This window comes from Scyliorhinus torazame, chromosome 7, assembly GCF_047496885.1.
Source record: "Scyliorhinus torazame isolate Kashiwa2021f chromosome 7, sScyTor2.1, whole genome shotgun sequence".
In the NCBI taxonomy this organism is placed as follows: domain Eukaryota; kingdom Metazoa; phylum Chordata; class Chondrichthyes; order Carcharhiniformes; family Scyliorhinidae; genus Scyliorhinus; species Scyliorhinus torazame.
Window position 1 is genome coordinate 71,794,252 of NC_092713.1, and position 17,660 is coordinate 71,811,911.

Here is a 17,660-nt window from a genome sequence, read left to right on the forward strand (position 1 = left end):
TCAGCCTCAAGTCCGTGACAAAACTATCAAACGATTCGACAGGTCTCTGGGTTCGCATATGGAACATATAGAACATAGAACATAGAACATTACAGCGCAGTACAGGCCCTTCGGCCCTCGATGTTGCGCCGACCTGTGAAACCACTCTAAAGCCCATGTACACTATTCCCTTATCATCCATATGTCTATCCAATGACCATTTGAATGCCCTTAGTGTTGGCGAGTCCACTACTGTTGCAGGCAGGGCATTCCACGCCCATACTACTCTCTAAGTAAAGAACCTACCTCTGACATCTGTCTTATATCTATCTCCCCTCAATTTAAAGCTATGTCCACTCGGTAGCACTCAAACATTTCATTCTTCTTCAGGGCAACAATGCTTATCAAAGTGCTTCATCGCTTCATCAGATTGCTTGTAATCCTCCTCATTATCAAAAAGTAAAATTGTACATTTCGAGCGCTTGTGGACTTGCTACTGTTAGCAGCAACGCGATTCACCTTTCATCAGGCTGGGCCTTTAGGCCCATGGCCACAACATAAAGTTTGAACTGCTGTTTGAATAGCTGCCAGTCCTCACCTAAGTTACCGGAGATCTGAAGCTGGTGGGGGCCCCTCAGTCCGATCATCTCGAGCCTCAGTATTTTCTTACGCGTGGGTTGCCTCGGGTTGCAGTTCACCAGACCGGTCATCAAGCTGAATGCCTAACATTATCACTGCCGTCACTATCTTTAAATCTTCAGCACTCGTGGTACCATGTTGTGTTTGGTCCTTTGTACTTCACGAAGGAATCCACCAAACGCTGCGACTTGTTGAAACCAGAATATTTTATGGAGTCATGTGTGGTAAGATAGCAATCTGGTACAGTGAATGTTATCATGGAGTCTGTTAACTACTCCTCTGGAACCTAGCACCGACCATTCACGTGTATGTCTTATTACCCTGTCAATCTTCTTCTGTAAGTGGCAGAATGTGTCTCCCTTTATATCAGAGCCACAGGTCACATGACCATTGGTCTAAAGCCCGCATGGTGTGTCTGTACTGCCACCTGCTGGTTGGAGGTCACACACCATCCAACTATGACATAGGCATATCCCCACAACCAATATCTCAGCTGCCACTGCAGCACAAGCAGAAGCCACCTAACATCTGAGTGTTCAGTGGAAGCTCAGACTGTTTGTCATGCCATCAGTTGACCTTGCGTACTTTTGTTCAATTACTGGCAGAATGTTTCTTACATATCCCTGAACAACCTGATGTAAACTTGGTTTATCAATTCGTCCAAAAGATAGCAAAGAACAATACAGCACAGGAACAGGCCCTTTGGCTCTCCAAGCCTGTGCCAACCATGGTATCTGCCTAAACTAAAACTGTATGCACTTAGAGTCCATATCCTTCCATTCCCATCCTATTCATATATTTGTCCAGATGCCCCTTAAATGCTGCTATCATACCTGCTCCCACCACCTCCCCAGGCAGCGCGTTCCATATATTTGCCACCCTTTGTGTGAAAAAACTTGCCTCTCACATCAGTTCTGAACTTTACCCATGCACATTAAACCCAAGTCCCCTAGTATTTGACTCTCCTACACCAGGAAACAGCATCTGACTATCCACTCTGTCCATGCCATTCACAATCTTGTGAGTGGGAGTGGGTCTAGTTGGAGTGCTCTTTCAGAAGGCTGGTGCAGACTCGATGGGCCAAATGGCCTCCTTGTGCACTACAGGGATTCTGTGGGATAGATTCCGAAAGTGATCTATTCCAGCTGGTAATCCGGTGCCAGGTTTTATTTGTGGTCCGAAGGTTCACGAACTTTTTTCAGTGCATGATGGGCTAAAGTGGAGGAAACAGCATGGCGGGGCAGTTTACACTCACTCAGGTAAAAGCCGGGCCTTCTCATTTATAACACTCGGGTTTTACAACGTTTGCGACGATTTATATCAAAGATAAACGAGTGGGCGCCGAAGCAGCGCGGTTCCGGTGGCTGAGAGTAATTGAGTTTTTCTGTAAAGTCCGCCTTGCAGTGGGGCTGGTGCGGGGAGCAAGAACCGGAAAAAAGGAAAGAAACCTGTGGGCGTAGTTTGTGGGAAATTGCGATTTTGTTGAAGGTTTGGAGCAATTGCTGGGCCCACAGAACCGCTGGACAGGCTCGGAGGCTGGGGGAGGCCAGGCGGTGGCTTCACTGAAACTGGGTGGGTGAACCCAGCAGCATTTAAACTGTATCAGGGACATGTTACACTGATGCTTTTTGCTGTGGCACTCTGTAAACAAATATCAGCGGCATGTATTGCCATATAGGTCTGATGTTTTTCTCCTTTACTATTTCCCTTGAACATCCACAGAACTTCGACCCAGTCTTATTTCCATGCAAATACTTAATTGCACAGGTTGATGCTTTGCCCTTCTAAAACAGCGACTGAGGGAGAGCAGTGCTTTTGGAGCAGATTGCCTGAAATGCTGCCATCACCATGTCAAATGGTACCACAGAATAGAATCACAGGGCGGCATGGCTCACCGTGTCAACGACCCGGGTTCAACTCCGGCCTTGGGTGACTGTGTGTTGGCAGTTTCTCCCCCTGCCTGTATGGGTTTTCCTCCAGGTGCTCCGGTTTCCTCCCACAGACCAAAGATTTGCGGGTTAGGTGGATTGGCCATGCTAAATTGTCCCATAGTGTTAAGAGATGTGCAGTTTAGGTTATGGGGTTAGGGCGGGGGAGTGGGCCCTAAGTAGGGTGCTCTTTCAGAGGGTGTGAAAGGGAACTTGGGGAACCTTTGATCTAGCGATGCAATATGTAGACCCACCAGCATGTAAGAAATCTTACAACACCAGGTTAAAGTCCAACAGGTTTGTTACGATGTCACTAGCTTTCGGAGCGCTGCTCCTTCCTCAGGTGAAGTCAGTGACATCGAAACAAACCAGTTGGACATTAACCTGGTGTTGTAAGACTTCTTACTGTGCTCACCCCAGTCCAACGCCGGCATCTCCACATCATGGCTACCAGCATGTCGACGTGGTGCCTTGTGGGTCTGGCTCGGGAGAGCTAGTGGAGCCCTGAAGACAGCTGGTGATCCCTTTAACCAAGCACCCTCCAGCAACTCCTGCAACTGAGTGCATTTCAGAAGTCGGGCCTGTCCTTCCTCTGGATTTAGTTCATAAGGCAGAGAAGGGGAGATGCAGGCCAAGTCTGTGTCTCCAAATCATGCCCAGTCAATAAATCAAATTGAGAGAATACTTCATCCTCGCTCTTACAATGTGAGACACTTGTGCAGACTTTACAAATCCAGAAGCAGCTTCTTCAGCCACCACAAGTGCAGGAGATGATTTCATTTGACCTCACTATAATTCACAGGCTGAATTCCTATCGTCTCTCTCAGATGGAAGGATGCCTATCTCACATTCTTGGGCAGTGAATTCCAGATCCTAACAGTGTTGTGTAAAAATGTTCTTCCCCCTATTGCCTTTGGTTATTTTGCTGTTCACTTGTCTTTTGGTTCTTGACCCTTCTGCCAATGGAACCATTTTCTCTCTATCTGTCCAGACTATTAATTTTAAAACACTGTTTTTATTAAGGCATAAATATATCAAACATAACCAAATCCAAAATGAGAACAAACAGGAAATCTTATAACAAATAAATAACCAAAACCCGCATGCCCCCCCGCCTCTTCCCTGGATAAACGGTGTCCGTCTCCGGGCAAACCCCTCCACAGGCCCTCTCAAGGCGAACTTGATTTTGCCCAACCTGAGGAATTCCGTGAGGCCTCTCATCCACAACCCCAGGCTTGGCTGCCCCGAGTCCCTCCAACCCAACAAGGCTACCAAAGGCCAAAACACCGGCCTGTCTCCCGCCTCCTGGACTCCCGGGTCTTCCGACACTCCAAAAATTGCCACTTCTGGACTCAGGACCACCTTCACCCTCAGCACCTCAGACATCACACCAGCGAACCCCAGCCAGAATCCTTCCAGCTTCGGACAGGCCCAGAACATGTGGACATGGTTCGTGCGCCCCCTCCCCATTCCACTTGCACTGCCCACACCAACCTCCATCCTCTCAAAAAGCTGCTCATTCTGGCCACCGTCATATGCGCCCTGTGAACTACTTTAAATTGGATGAGACTAAGCTTAGCGCACAAAGAGGATACATTCACCCATCTCCGAACCTCCTCCCATAACCCAGCTTTCAGAACCATCCCCAGCTCTTCCTCCCAGTTACGCTTAACGTCTCCAATCGGGGCACCCTCCCAGTCCATTAATTTTTTGTAGATCTCCGATGCCCTGCCCTCACCAACCCCTGCTTTTGACACCACTTTGTCCTGCAACCCTGGGGCGGTAGGTCAGGAAAGGTCCGGATCTGTTTCCTCACATAGTCCCGAACCTGTAAGAACCGGAACCCATTCCTGCTGGGCAGCTCGTGCTCCTCCACCAACCCCTCCAAGCTCGAAATGCTGCACGCCACAAATAGGTCCCCAAACCGCTCAATCCCCATCTGACGCCACCCCCGGAATACCGAGTCCAGCCCCCCGGAACAAACCTGAGATTCCCACAAATCGGAGCCCAATCCGAGGCCCCCTCCAGCCTCTTGTGCTGCCGCCACTGTCCCCACCCCCAACTTTTCTTTGCTCCTGTACCCATTTTATAATTGTACCCTTTATTTAATATTGCCTCACTCATTCTTCCCAAAATATATCACCAAAATATATCACTCCACACTTCTCTGCATCTGTCATGTGTTCACCTATCTTTCTTGAAGTCTGTCTCTATCCTCCTCACAGTTCATAATGCTTCCAAATTTTGTGGCATTCGCAAATTTTGAAAATATGTCCTCGACAAGGTTATTAGATGAAGAAAAGCAGTGGCCCTCATGCCAACTTATGTGGAACCCCACTGTACCTTTCCCTCCAATCTGAAAAACAACTGTTCACCATTACTCTATTTCCTGTCACTCAGCCAAATGTATGTTTTATTCCATGGGCTTCATCTTTGCCGACAAGCCTGTTAAATGGCACTTTATTAAACACCTTTTGGAAGGCCATATGCTTTACGCAGGTTGGCAGGAGAAACTATTGCTGAACAATGGGCTACCTTCAAAACAGAAATGGTCTGGACACATTCAAGGTATATTCCCTCAAAAGGGAAACATAGGGCAAATAAATCCAGAACGCCTGGGATGAAGAAGGAGATATAAATTAAGGAACAAAGAAAAAATGTGCTTATGACAGGTGTCTGGTAAAAAATACAGTTGAGAACCAAGAGGGGATACATAAGGTTTAGAGCGGATGTGAAAAAGCACATTAGAAAAACAAAGAGGGATTTTGAGAAAAGACTGGCAACCAACATAAAGGGCAATCCCCAAATCTGCCATAGGCATATAAATAGTAAAAGCGTGGTAAAAGGATGAGTAGGGCCGATTAGGGACCAAAAGGGAATTTACACATGGAGGCAGGAGGCATGATGAGGAATTAATTGAATACTTTGCATTCACCTTTAGCAAGGAGGTACATGATGTTCAGGCCACGGTGATAGACAAGGAAACTCTGTCCTTGGAAGGGTTCAAAATTGATAACGAGGTCACTGTCCGTGTGGAGTTTGCACATTCTCCCTGTGTCTGCGTGGGTCTCACTCCCACACCCAAAGATGTGCAGGATAGATATCCTGTGTGAGAACACTATTCAAGACACCTAAGCTGCTCTTGCTCATATATTTGCTTTGTTTGGCCCCTTGTTCTGCACTGTAACCAATCACTGTTTGTCGATGTAGCATTTGTCAATGTTCTCTATTGATTATTCTTTTTCTCTACTATGTACGTACTGAGTATGTTCCCTCGGCTGCAGAAAAAATACTTTTCACTGTACTTCGGTACATGTGACAAAATCAAAGATCAAAATCAAATTGGATGGGTGGTTTGGCCATGTTAAATTGCCTCTTTAAAAAAAAAAATTGATATTGGCACTTAAAGTTGACAAGGCACCAGGACCGGATGAGACATATCCAAGGATATTGAAGGAAGTGAGAATGGAAATTGCAGGTTCCCTGGCCATCACCTTCCAGTCTTCTCAAGACGCCGGGGGCGGGGCGGAGGAGGGGGGGGTGGTGCCAGAGGATTCGAGAATTGCAAACGTTACACCCTTGTTCAAAAAAGGTTGTTAAAATAACCCCAGCAATTACAGGCCAGTCAGTTTAATATAAGTGGTGGGCAAGCTTCTAGAAACAATTATTCGGGAATTAGATAGAATTAGTAGTCATGTAGAATAATTAGGAAGAGCCAGCATAGATTTATAAAGGGAAGTCATGTTTAACTAATATGCTGGTGTTTTCTGAGAAGGTAACAGAAAGGGTTAATGAAGGTAATGCTGTTGATGTTGTGTAAATAGACTTTCAGAAGGCATTTGATACAGTGTCACACAAAACTGTTGTGAGAACAATTATAGCCCATGAAATAAAAGGACCAGAAGCAACATGGATACATAATTAGTGGAATAATAGGAAGCAGAGAGTAATGGTCAATGGATAATTTTCAGACCGAAGAAAGGTTTGTCTTTGTGTTCCCCAGGGTTGGTATTGGGGCCCTGCTTTTCCTGATACATATTAATAATAATAATAATAATAATCGCTTATTGTCATAAGTAGGCTTCAATGAAGTTACTGTGAAAAGCCCCGAGTCGCCACATTCCGGCGCCTGTTCGGGGAGGCCGGTACGGGAATTGAATTCGTGCTGCTGGCCTTGTTCTGCCTTTCCAGCCAGCTGTTTAGCCCACTGTGCTAAACCAGCCCCATGAAATGATCTAGGTCTTGGTGTGCAGGGGACATTTTGTGGATGATACAAAAAGTGAATGTATTATAAACTGTGAGGGGGAAGTATAGAACTTCAAAAGGACATGGACAAGTTGGTGGAGTGGGCAGATAGATGGTAGATGAAGTTCAATGTGAAGAAGTGTAAGATGGTGCATTTTGGTAGGAAGAACATGGAGAGACAATATAAAATTAAGGGGTGTGGGAGCAGAGGGACCTGGATGTAAATGTGCATAGGCCAGTAAAAGTGGCAGGATAGGTGAACAGAGCAATTCATAAAGTATATGGTATTCTGGCTTTATTAATAATGGCATAGAGTACAAGAGCAAGGAGGTTATGTTGAACTTCTACAAGACACTATAGGAAGGATGTGAATGCATTGGAGAGGGTGCAGAAGAGATTTACAAGAATGGTTCCAGGGATGAGAAACTTCAGTTATGAGGATGAATTGGAGAGGTTGGGACTGTTCTCCTTGAAGAGAAGAAGGCTAAGAGGAGATTTTGTAGAGATGTTCAGAATCATGAGGGGGCTGGACAGAGTAGATGGGGAGAAACTTCCCTCGTAAAAGGATCAAGAAAGAGAGGGCACAGTGAGAAGGCACAGATTTAAAGTGATTTGCAAAAGAAGCAAATGTGATGTGAAATGAGTGGTTCGGGTCTGGAATGGACTGCCTGGAAGTGTGGTGGAGGCCAGTTCATTTGAGGAATTCAAGAGGGCATTAGATGATTATTTGAATATGCAGGGGTATAGGGAAATGGCAGGGGAATGGCACGAAATCAGGATACTTGTTGGGAAAGCTGGTGCAGACGCAATGGGCAAAATAACCTCCTTCTGCACCAGAACAGTTATGATTCTGTCAACATTATATATCTAATGCACAGTGCTTTCTGTTGCGTTCCTTTGGGGTCACAAAATTAATTGCTGTTAAGTGAACAGAGGGTGAGGTCAAATTTAACATGTTCTGTCTACAAATTAGACCATGGAGAGGGGAAGGTATCAGATATCTACAAAGAACTTATGGAGTCGGAGGAAACGCAGATAGAGGAACTAAGTGGCAAGTGGGAAGACGAGCTAGGAGGAGAGATAGAGGCGGGTCTGTGGGCGGATGCCTTAAGCAGGGTTAACACATCCTCATCATGTGCCAGGCTTAGCCTGATACAATTTAAGATAGTCCACCGGGCACACATGACGGTGACCCGGATGAGCAAGTCTTTTGGGGTAGAGGACAGGTGTGCGAGGTACGCGGGAGGTCCAGCAAATCATGTCCACATGTTTTGGACATGCCCGAACTTAAGAGAGTTTTGGCAGGGTTTTGCTAAGGCAATGTCCGCGGTACTAAAAACACGGGTGGTGCCGAGTCCAGAGGTGTCGATCTTTGTGGAGTGTTGGAAGAGCCGGGGGTCCAGGGGGCGAAAGAGGCTGACGTTTTGGCCTTTGCCTCCCTGGTAGCCCGGATTCTGTTAATGTGGAGGGACTCGAAGCCCCCAAAATTAGAGACCTGGGTTAGTGACATGGCTGGGTTTCTCAGTCTCGAGAAAATAAAGTGACCCTCTTAGGGCAAAATGTTAGGGTTCGTCCGGAGGTGCCAGCCGTTCGTCGACTTTCTCGGAGAAAATTAAAACTTCAGCAGAGGCAGAAATCTAGGGGAGTAGGGGTGGTTGGGGGAGAAGGGGAGGGGGTTCGGCTATTGTTGCATTGTTGGGGGTGCGAAGAACGTGATAGGGATGGAAATGTTTTATGTACCATGTTGATGTTGCTGTTATCGTTATTATTATAAAAACTACAAAATACCCTAATAAAATGTTTTTTTTAAAAAAACCATATAAAATGACCTTTTTCTTTGAACTTTCAAACAATTGTAACCTAGATATATCACAGCATATTGACTCTGGATGGCCAAAACAGCTCACAGGTGCTGTATCTTTATTCTTTAGGGTTTTGGCCAAGGGCTTGGCGGGCCGAAGGGCCTGTTCCTGTGCTGCTTTGTTCTTTGTAAATCCTGCAAATGCAGCACGTGATTTCTAGGTGTGCAGGTTGTAGCCCTGACAGAAATTCAAAGGACTTTGTGAACAATTAAATTAAAAATTTACGCAGTTTATTACAGCCTCACTTTGGTCACTGTTATATTTTGTTCTGTACGTCTTTTTGGCAACTCTATGCAACTGTGATCATTAAATATCACATGCTAACAAAATTCACTTGCGGCCTGAAATTCTTTTTTTCCCTTTTAAATGTTTTTTTTCATTTTTAAAATAAATGTGAGTACCCAATTAATTTTTTCCAATTAAGGAGCAATTTAGCATGGCCAATCCACCTATCTTGCACATCTTTTGGGTTGTGGGGGCGAAATCCATGCAAACACGGGGAGAATGTGCAAACTCCACACGGACAGTAACCCAGAACTGGGATCGAACCTGGGACCTCGGCGCCATGTTGCAGCAGTGCTAACCACTGCGCCACCATGCTGCCCTTGCGGCTTGAAATTCTAAGTGCACATCTACTGTTTTAAGCACCAAATGATAAAACTGATACAGGGTCTTGAGTAAAAAAAAACCTTACATTTATATAGCATCTTTCATAACCACCAGATGTCCAAATGTACTTAACAGCCAATGAAGTGCTTCTGGGAGAATAGTCACATTGTTTAAGGGACAGAGCAGCCAATTGTTACAAAGCAAGCTCCCACAAACAGTGATGTGGTAATGATCAGATAATTGATTTTTATGATCATTGAAGTATAAATATTGGCCAAAATACTGAAGATAACTTCCCTGCTCTTTGAAATAATGTCATGAGATCTTTATGTCCACTTGAGATCCAACGGGTTCTTAGTTTGATGTATCCTCTAAAAGACAGCTCCTCCAATAATGCTTCATGTACTCATCACTGTGTTGGGAGTGTGAACCTGGATTATTGACCTGCTGACTCAGAGGGCAGAGTGGCAGCAACTGGACCATGACTGCCTTTTTTATTGAAAAGAAATATGTTTATTGAAGTTTTACATAATAACAAACAACCAACGAGAACAAGATTGCAAAAAATTACAACCAAATATAAAACAAAAAAACATAATTAACTTAAGCACTATAACAAAACCTCCTAACAGCTGACAGTGTCAAGATCCTTAAAAAAGGAAATAAATGGTTGCCATCTCAGGTAGAACCTCTCCACCAACCCCCTAATGGTGAATTTGATTTCCCCTAAGTGTAGGAATGACATTAAGTTGGCCAACCAGGCAGAAACGCTGGGCAGAGTGAGAGACCTCCAACCAAGCAATATTCGCCTCGGGGCTATCAGTGAGGCAAAGGCGACAATGTCTGCCTCCACCCTAGAGTGAAACACCGGTGAATCTGAAACCCCAAATAGGCTACCAGTGGTGCTTGCCTTGGCGGCATATATGCTAAAATATGGCTACCAGTGGACATGGGTTTAAAACCACCCGGATTATGTCTGACCATCAAGCTAAAAAAGGAAGCCCAGAAGCTGGCGAGTTTGGGGCAAGGACAAAACATATGTGTATGGTTAGTGCCCCCCCCCCCACTTCACCTTTGTCCCCACTTCACCTTTGTTCACTAGCATTACCTGCCAGTGTGGCAGATCTCGCTCAAAGGTGAACTTGGGTTCCTGGTGTTGTGAGGAAACGGTGCTAACCGCTGCGCCACCATGTTGCTCCTTCAACCAATTTTATTCACTCTTGGTAGCAAAAAAACTGAAGATGTGTGCGCCAGGACAAGCCATCTTCTCTCGCCAAGCTGTTCTAGTACAACTACAGCACTGGCATCTACCCATCAATGTGGAAAATTGCCCAGGTATGTCCTATCCATAAAAAAGCAGGACAACTTGAACCCAGCTAATTACTTCTCCATCGGTCTACTTACGTTTCATCACTTTGCTGATGATCATCAACAGCATTATCAAGCAGCACTTACATAGCAATTACCTGTTCACTATCACTCAGTTTGGGCCACTCCACTCCTGATCTCATTAATGTATTGGTCTAAACATGGACACAAGAGCTGAACTCGAGAGGAGTTTAGAGTGATTTCCCTTGACATCAAGTCAGTGTTTGACTGAGTGTGGCATCAGGAATCCCAGCAAAACTGAAGTCAGTGGGAATCATGGGCAGAGTGGAACTCTCTACTGGTTGGAATCATACCAAGATAGTTTGGGATTGTAAGTGCAAGGCGCATTCGTGTTGGGCAATGCCTATCTCCAACAAGAGAAAAGCTAATCATATGGATGGAATGGATTTGTTTATTGTCACATGTACTGAGGTACAGTGAAAAGTATTTTTCTGCGAGCAGCTCAAACGGATCATTTAGTACATGAAAATAAAATAAAGAAAATGCATAATAGGGCAACACATGGTTGTATTTACGGTGCAAATATATTGACACCGGCATCAGGTGAAGCATACAGGAGTGTAGTATTAATCAGGTCAGTCCATAAGTGGGTCGTTTAGGAGTCTGGTAACAACGGGGAAGAAGCTGTTTGTGCGTGTTCTCAGACTTTTGTATCGATTGATTGATATTTTATTGTCACATGAACCGAAGTACAGTGAAAAATATTTTTCTGCGGATAAGGGAACATACACAGTATGTACAAGTAGACAAATAAAATAATAATCGACAGAGTACATTGACAAATGGTACATCAACAAATAGTGATTGGAGAGCAACATAGGGCATCGTGAATAGTGTTCGTACAGGGAAAAGATCAGTCCGAGGGAGAGTTGTTAAGGATTCTAGTAGCTGTGGGGAAGAAGCTGTTCCTATGTCTGGATGTGCGGGTCTTCAGACTACCGTATCTTGCCTGATGGAAGGGTCTGGAAGAGGTCAACGCCTGGGTGTGAGGGGTCTCTGACAAAGCTGTCTGCCTTCCTGAGGCAGCGGGAGGTGTAGACAGAATCAATGGGAGGGTGGCAAGCTTGTGTGATGCGTTGGGCTGAGTTCACCACACTCTGCAGTTTTTTGCGATCTTGGGCCGAGCAATTGCCATGCTAAGCTGTGATGCAGCCGGATAGGATGCTCCTATGGCACATCTGTAGAAGTTTGTGAGAGTCGATGCAGACATGCCGAATTTCTTTAGCTTCCGTAGGAGGTAGAGACGTTGTTGGGCTTTCTTGACCGTTGCATCAACGTGAGTGGACCAGGGCAACTGTTCGTGATGGTGACCCCCAGGTACTTAAAGCTATCGTCCACCTCCACTTCGGAGCCATTGATGTAGGCAGGGGTGTGTGCCAAGCTTCCTGAAGTTGATGATCAGTTCCTTGGTTTTTCCAACATTTAGAAAGAGGTTGTTTTCAGTACACCATGCAACCAAAAGATCAATCTCGCTCCTGTAGCCTGATTCGTCGTTGTTTGAGATACGACCCACCATATTCGTATCATCCGCAAATTTATAGATCGAATGGGAGTTAAATCTTGCCAACCATGTGTGTGTATAGGGAGTACAGTAGAGGACTGAGCACACATCCTTGCGGGGCCCCGGTGTTGAGGACTATTGTGGAGGAGGTGCTATTACCTATCCTGACAGATTGCGGTCTGTTGGTGCGGAAGTCAAGGATTCAGCTGCACAGGGAGGGAACAAGTCCAAGATTGCAGAGTTCGGTATCCCTTTGATATTCAATGGCATTAACATTGCTGAGTCCCCCAGTTATCAACATCCTAAGGTCATCATCGGGGCGGCACGGTGGCACACTGCTGCCTCACAGCGCCGAGAGTCTGGGTTCAATCCCGGCCTCGGATCACCTCTGTGTGGAGTTTGCACGGTCTCCCTGTGTCTGCATGGGTCTCATCCCCAGAATCCAAAGATGTGCAGATAGGTGGACTGGCCAATGCTAAATTGCCCCTTAATTGGAAAAAGAAATTGGGTACTCTGAATTTATTTTTTTTAAATCCTGAGGTCATCAAGAAACTTAATTTGATCAGCCGTGTAAATACTGTGGCTAGATGGAGCGGTTCAGAGGCTGAGAATTTTATGCTGAGGAATTCACTTCCTGACTCCACGAAGGCTGCCTACCAGCTCCAAGGCACAAGTCAGGGGTGTAATGGAATACTCGCCACTTGCCCAATGAGTGCAGCTCCAACTACCCTCCAGAAGCTTGACACCATCCAGGACAAAGCAGCCCATTTCATTCATCCACCACCTGAAACATTCACTCTCATCACCACCGACACATCGCGGCAGCAGTGTGTACCATCTGCAGGATGCACTGCATGAACTCACCAAGGCTCCTTCAGAACCACCTTCCAAACCTGAGACCTTTACCAGGTAGAAGGAAAAGGGCAGCATATATGGGAACATCACCACCTGTATGTTCCGCCCAAGCCACACACCATGCTGACTTGGAAAGATATCTTCCTTCACTGTCACTGGGTCAAAATCCTGTAACTCCCTCCCTAATGGCACTGTGGCCATGTACCTCCGTCACATGGAACTGCAGAGGTTCAAGAAGAGAGCTCGCCACTACATTCTCGAGGGTAATTAGGCATACCCACTAACACCCACATCCTGTGAAAGAATTTTTAATAATTCAGTCTAATTCGTCGCCTCATTCAAAAATCTGATAGTGCATTTTTGTTCACACTAAATTCGCACTTTCCTGAGTACTTGTGTTGTTTAATTTAAATTGATGGATAATTAATTTTTTTTACCATAAAAAAGCATCTTTGAATTGTTTTGGGTAGACAGTAACTAATTGTGAATCTTCAAGTGAAATTCAATTCCAGTCATTGCGCTATTATGTAACCTGTTGAAACTACCATGAATTGTACTGTCAACATGGGTTATCCTGTGCAGAATTGTTCCGATATGTTTTCAGTGCATTAAATTTTAAAGCACTAGTATTTTCCGGACGGTTTTCAGGACTTCCCAACATTCAATGGTCTGAGGGCAGAGATTTGCTGATTTTATTTAAAGAGTTGTGTACAGTTTAGCTGTGATTGAGAACCTTTTCTATTAATAGATCTGGTGCTGCTCTGTTTGTGGGTTATTCAAATATTGTGGCAGCTGGGGCTCAGTGAAGCAAATGAACACCTAAAACTATCTGAAGGGGGCGAAGATGTTTGCATTAGATATTGAATTTATCTTGGTTGATTTGTGCTTGTATTAAGACATGATTTTCCATGGGGGGCACGGTAGCACAGTGATTAGCACAGTTGCTTCACAGCTCCAGGGTCCCAGGTTCGATTCCCAGCTTGGGTCACTGTCTGTGCGGAGTTTACACTATCTCCCCGTGTCTGCGTGGGTTTCCTCCAGGTGTTCCGGTTTCCTCCCACAGTCCAAAGATGTGCATGTTAGGTGGATTGGCCATGATAGATTGCCCTTAGTGTCCAAAAAGTTTGGATTGGGTTACGGGAATAGGGTGGGTGTGTGGGCTTAGATAGGGTGCTCTTTCCAGGAGCCGATTCAGACTCGATGGGCCAAGTGGCCTCCTTCTGTACTGTAAATTCTATGCTGCTGTTTTTCTCGATTAGCATGCTTCATTCTTGGCACAGTGAAAATAAAGATTTACGTTTTGTTACGATCCCAGTTGATAACTGGACAGGAAGATCCCAGAATGGAACCGTCTCTCAAAAGACCGTAACTTTTTTATAGAACATGGAGGAACAGCGTCACAGGACCTCTAATTAGTTTTAAAAACAATAAACTTTAATTAAACCTGAAATGTTGGATTATTATACAATACTCCTTTACTCCCCCTTAACTTTAACAAATACACACAAAGATTATCTTCAATGACAATGGTCTCATTATCACAAAGCCCCTTTAAGTACACAGATTTGCTGTGGTCGAGTACACACTCTGCTCTGAACCCAACTTGGTGCGTGTAGCATTCTCCTTGAATCCCAATTGTCATGCGAGAGTTCCAAACTCCACTCCTAAAAACACGCTTTAAAATTTTCTCTCGTAATAATACTTTCTCTTAGCAGTTTGCAGTCTGAATTCCAGACCAGGTTTTCCAACTGACACTTTTAAAAAGGAGATATTCCTTTTTAACCACCTGGGTATTAAGGGTCATCTGAGCACAGTGCAGAAAGAGAAATCTATTGACTGATGTCGTGGAGGGCATGCACACCTCTTGATAATGTTCAAGGTTCAGCTTTGGGTTAAGCAGTACACCAAGGTTGGACATCATTGAATGTGGCTGGGGCAAATAAGATGAGTTGGAAACAGGATATATTATTTTTGACCGCCTAGGGAGATTATAGAGTAGAGGAGGATGCAGATGGCGAATCACTCTGGGACACATTTGCTCCATGTAAAGAGCCATCTCCGGAGCCATCGAAGTTCTCTGCCTCACCACCCTTTTCTCATGATATTGTATTATAGCGTGTGAGTAGCTCAGTAAAATATTGTAATCTTGCTGAGGACTTTGTTTTGATTTGATATCTCTAGCTCTGTTGTCTCTATTTGTTGGTCCCCATAATGAGTTGATAGAGATTGGGGAGGCAGTTTGATGCTGCCTTTATCTGAAATCCATTATGGTGGAAAATTATTTAATTAAAAATGGTTGGATAAATTGCTGCAACATTTCCAACAACTCTTGCATGTTAATCAGTTCATCACAAATCTAAACCTAGTTTTAAGAAGTTGTAAATTGATGTATTCCATTTTATCCTCTGCTACTGTACTTGTTAACACGAGCATCTCAATGCATTATTGATTAATTATATCCTTATTCCGAACCAAAGATGTGTAGGGCAGGTGGATTGGTCACACTAAATTGCCCCTGAATTGGAAAAATAGAATTGTGTACTTTAAATCTATAAAACATTTATTTGCACTTCCAGCAGATACTGGTACTAAAATAATAAGAAATCAAGATAGCCCAATGTTCTACTCCAGAAAGCTGGTTGGTGAAGGATAGAATAGGAATCAATCTTTATACACTCGAATATTTATTTACAGAGTTACACATTACAAACATGCATCTCCTTAACCCAGCCACCAACGTTTTAGGTTGTGTCTATTTATAGGGGGCTCAAGGGAACACCCAGTTACTGCCCACTACCTGCTTGCAATTGAACACAATTAATATACAACTAATGGGAAGACTTATTTTTTGAAGTCGTCCCACTCTTTATTGAAGTTGGCTTTTTGTTGCAACTCAACATGATCCAAGTTTATCTCCAAGGTTTTATAAACATATATATGTCATATTGATACCTCCTTACTGTATTTGTCTGCATTCACTCGAGACTCCCAAAATATACCTATAGTAGGAGAGCTCAGAGTCAGCACACACGAGATCTTCACCTGATTATTCTGGGCTGGATTTGAACTCTGCTTCCAGAGGTAATAATAATCTTTATTGTCACAAGTAGGCTTACATTAACACTGCAACGAAGTTACTGTGAAAATCCCCTAGTCGCCAATATCCGGCGCCTGTTCGGGTACACTGAGGGAGAATTCAGAATGTCCAATTCTCCAAACAAGCACGTCTTTCGGGACTTTTGGGAGGAAACCAGAGCACCCGGAGGAAACCCATGCAGAATGGGGAGAACGTGCAGACTCCACACAGACAGTGACCCAAGCTGGGAATTGAACCTGAAACTGTGAAGCAACAGTACTAAGGAGCTGGTTTAGCACAGGGCTAAATCGCTGGCTTTGAAAGCAGACCAAGGCAGGCCAGCAGCAAGGTTCAATTCCTGTACCAGCCTTCCCGAACAGGTGCCGTAATGTGGCGACTAGGGGCTTTTCACAGTAACTTCATTTGAAGCCTAATTGTGACAATAAGCAATTTTCATTTCATTTTTTCACTGTGCCTCCCAGGCATCACTCAGCTCCTTTTACATTGACAGTGAGGGCAAATATTCTCTCAAATATTTGCTGATTTAAATACTTGAAATAACTTAATCAGCCTTTGTGTTTATGAAGTACCATTTTATAAATGACTCAGCTTTTAAGGAAGGAGGAAGAACTTGTATTTATATTATACCTTTTACATTGTTAGGATTTCCCAAACTGCAGACATCCCAAACTATTTAAGTGAATTTGAAGTATAGTCTCTTGTTTTAAAGTATTTTTATTGAAAACTTTTGCATTGTCACAAAATTACACAATATGATATAAAACAGATACTTCAAGTTACAATGTAAAAAGAGCAAAATCAACAATCAAAAATACATCTATTCTTTTTTTAAAAATTTAGAGTACCCAATTAATTTATTCCAATTAAGGGGCAATTTAGCGTGGCCATCCATCTACCCTGCACATCTTTGGGTTGTGGGGACAAAACCCACGCAAACACGGGGAGAATGTGTAAACTGCACTCAAACAGTGACCCAGGGCTGGGATCGAACCTGGGACCTCGGCAACGTGAGGCAGCAGTGCTAGCCACTGTGACACCGTGCTGCCTGAATACATCCATTCTTAACCCTCAATATTAAACTGAAACCCCCTTGTCAACTGATGGTGACTAGCTCTTTAAAAAGGAAATAAATGGTTGCCATCTTAGGTAGAGTCCTCCTACCGACCCCCTAATGCTGTACTTGATCTTCTCCAAATGTAGGAATTCCATGAGGTCCCCCAACCAGGCATGGACATTGGGTGGAGTTAGGAGACCTCCACTCAAGCACAAGCTGCCTCCGGGCTATTAACAAGGCAAAAGCGAGACATCCACCTTCATCCACGTCTGCAGCACCGGCGAGTCCGATACCCCAAAAATGGCCACCAGTAACTCGGGACATGACCAGACCACATGAGTATGGGGGATGCGGTTAGCCGGCCCCCCGAGAACACCACTCACACGTGCCATCCACCCCCCAAAAAAGCCCACTCATCCTCACCTTGGTCAGATGGGCCCTGTGCACCACTTTGAACTGGATCAAACCCAGCTGAGCACAGGAGGTCGTGGAGTTGACCCTG

General features: G+C 44.6%; 1 protein-coding gene across 2 annotated transcripts in view; it reads left to right on the top strand.

Moving 5' to 3' along the window:
- Nucleotides 1-1,751: 1,751 nt before the first annotated feature.
- eps15 (epidermal growth factor receptor pathway substrate 15) overlaps nt 1,752-17,660 on the top strand; it is a 341,920-nt gene continuing 326,011 nt past the window's right edge. For both annotated transcript variants that reach the window (XM_072510904.1, XM_072510905.1), the window contains exon 1: nt 1,752-1,877. In XM_072510904.1, the coding sequence (XP_072367005.1) occupies nt 1,851-1,877 (27 nt within the window). In that variant the 5' untranslated portion in view covers nt 1,752-1,850. The remainder of the gene's footprint in view (nt 1,878-17,660) is intronic.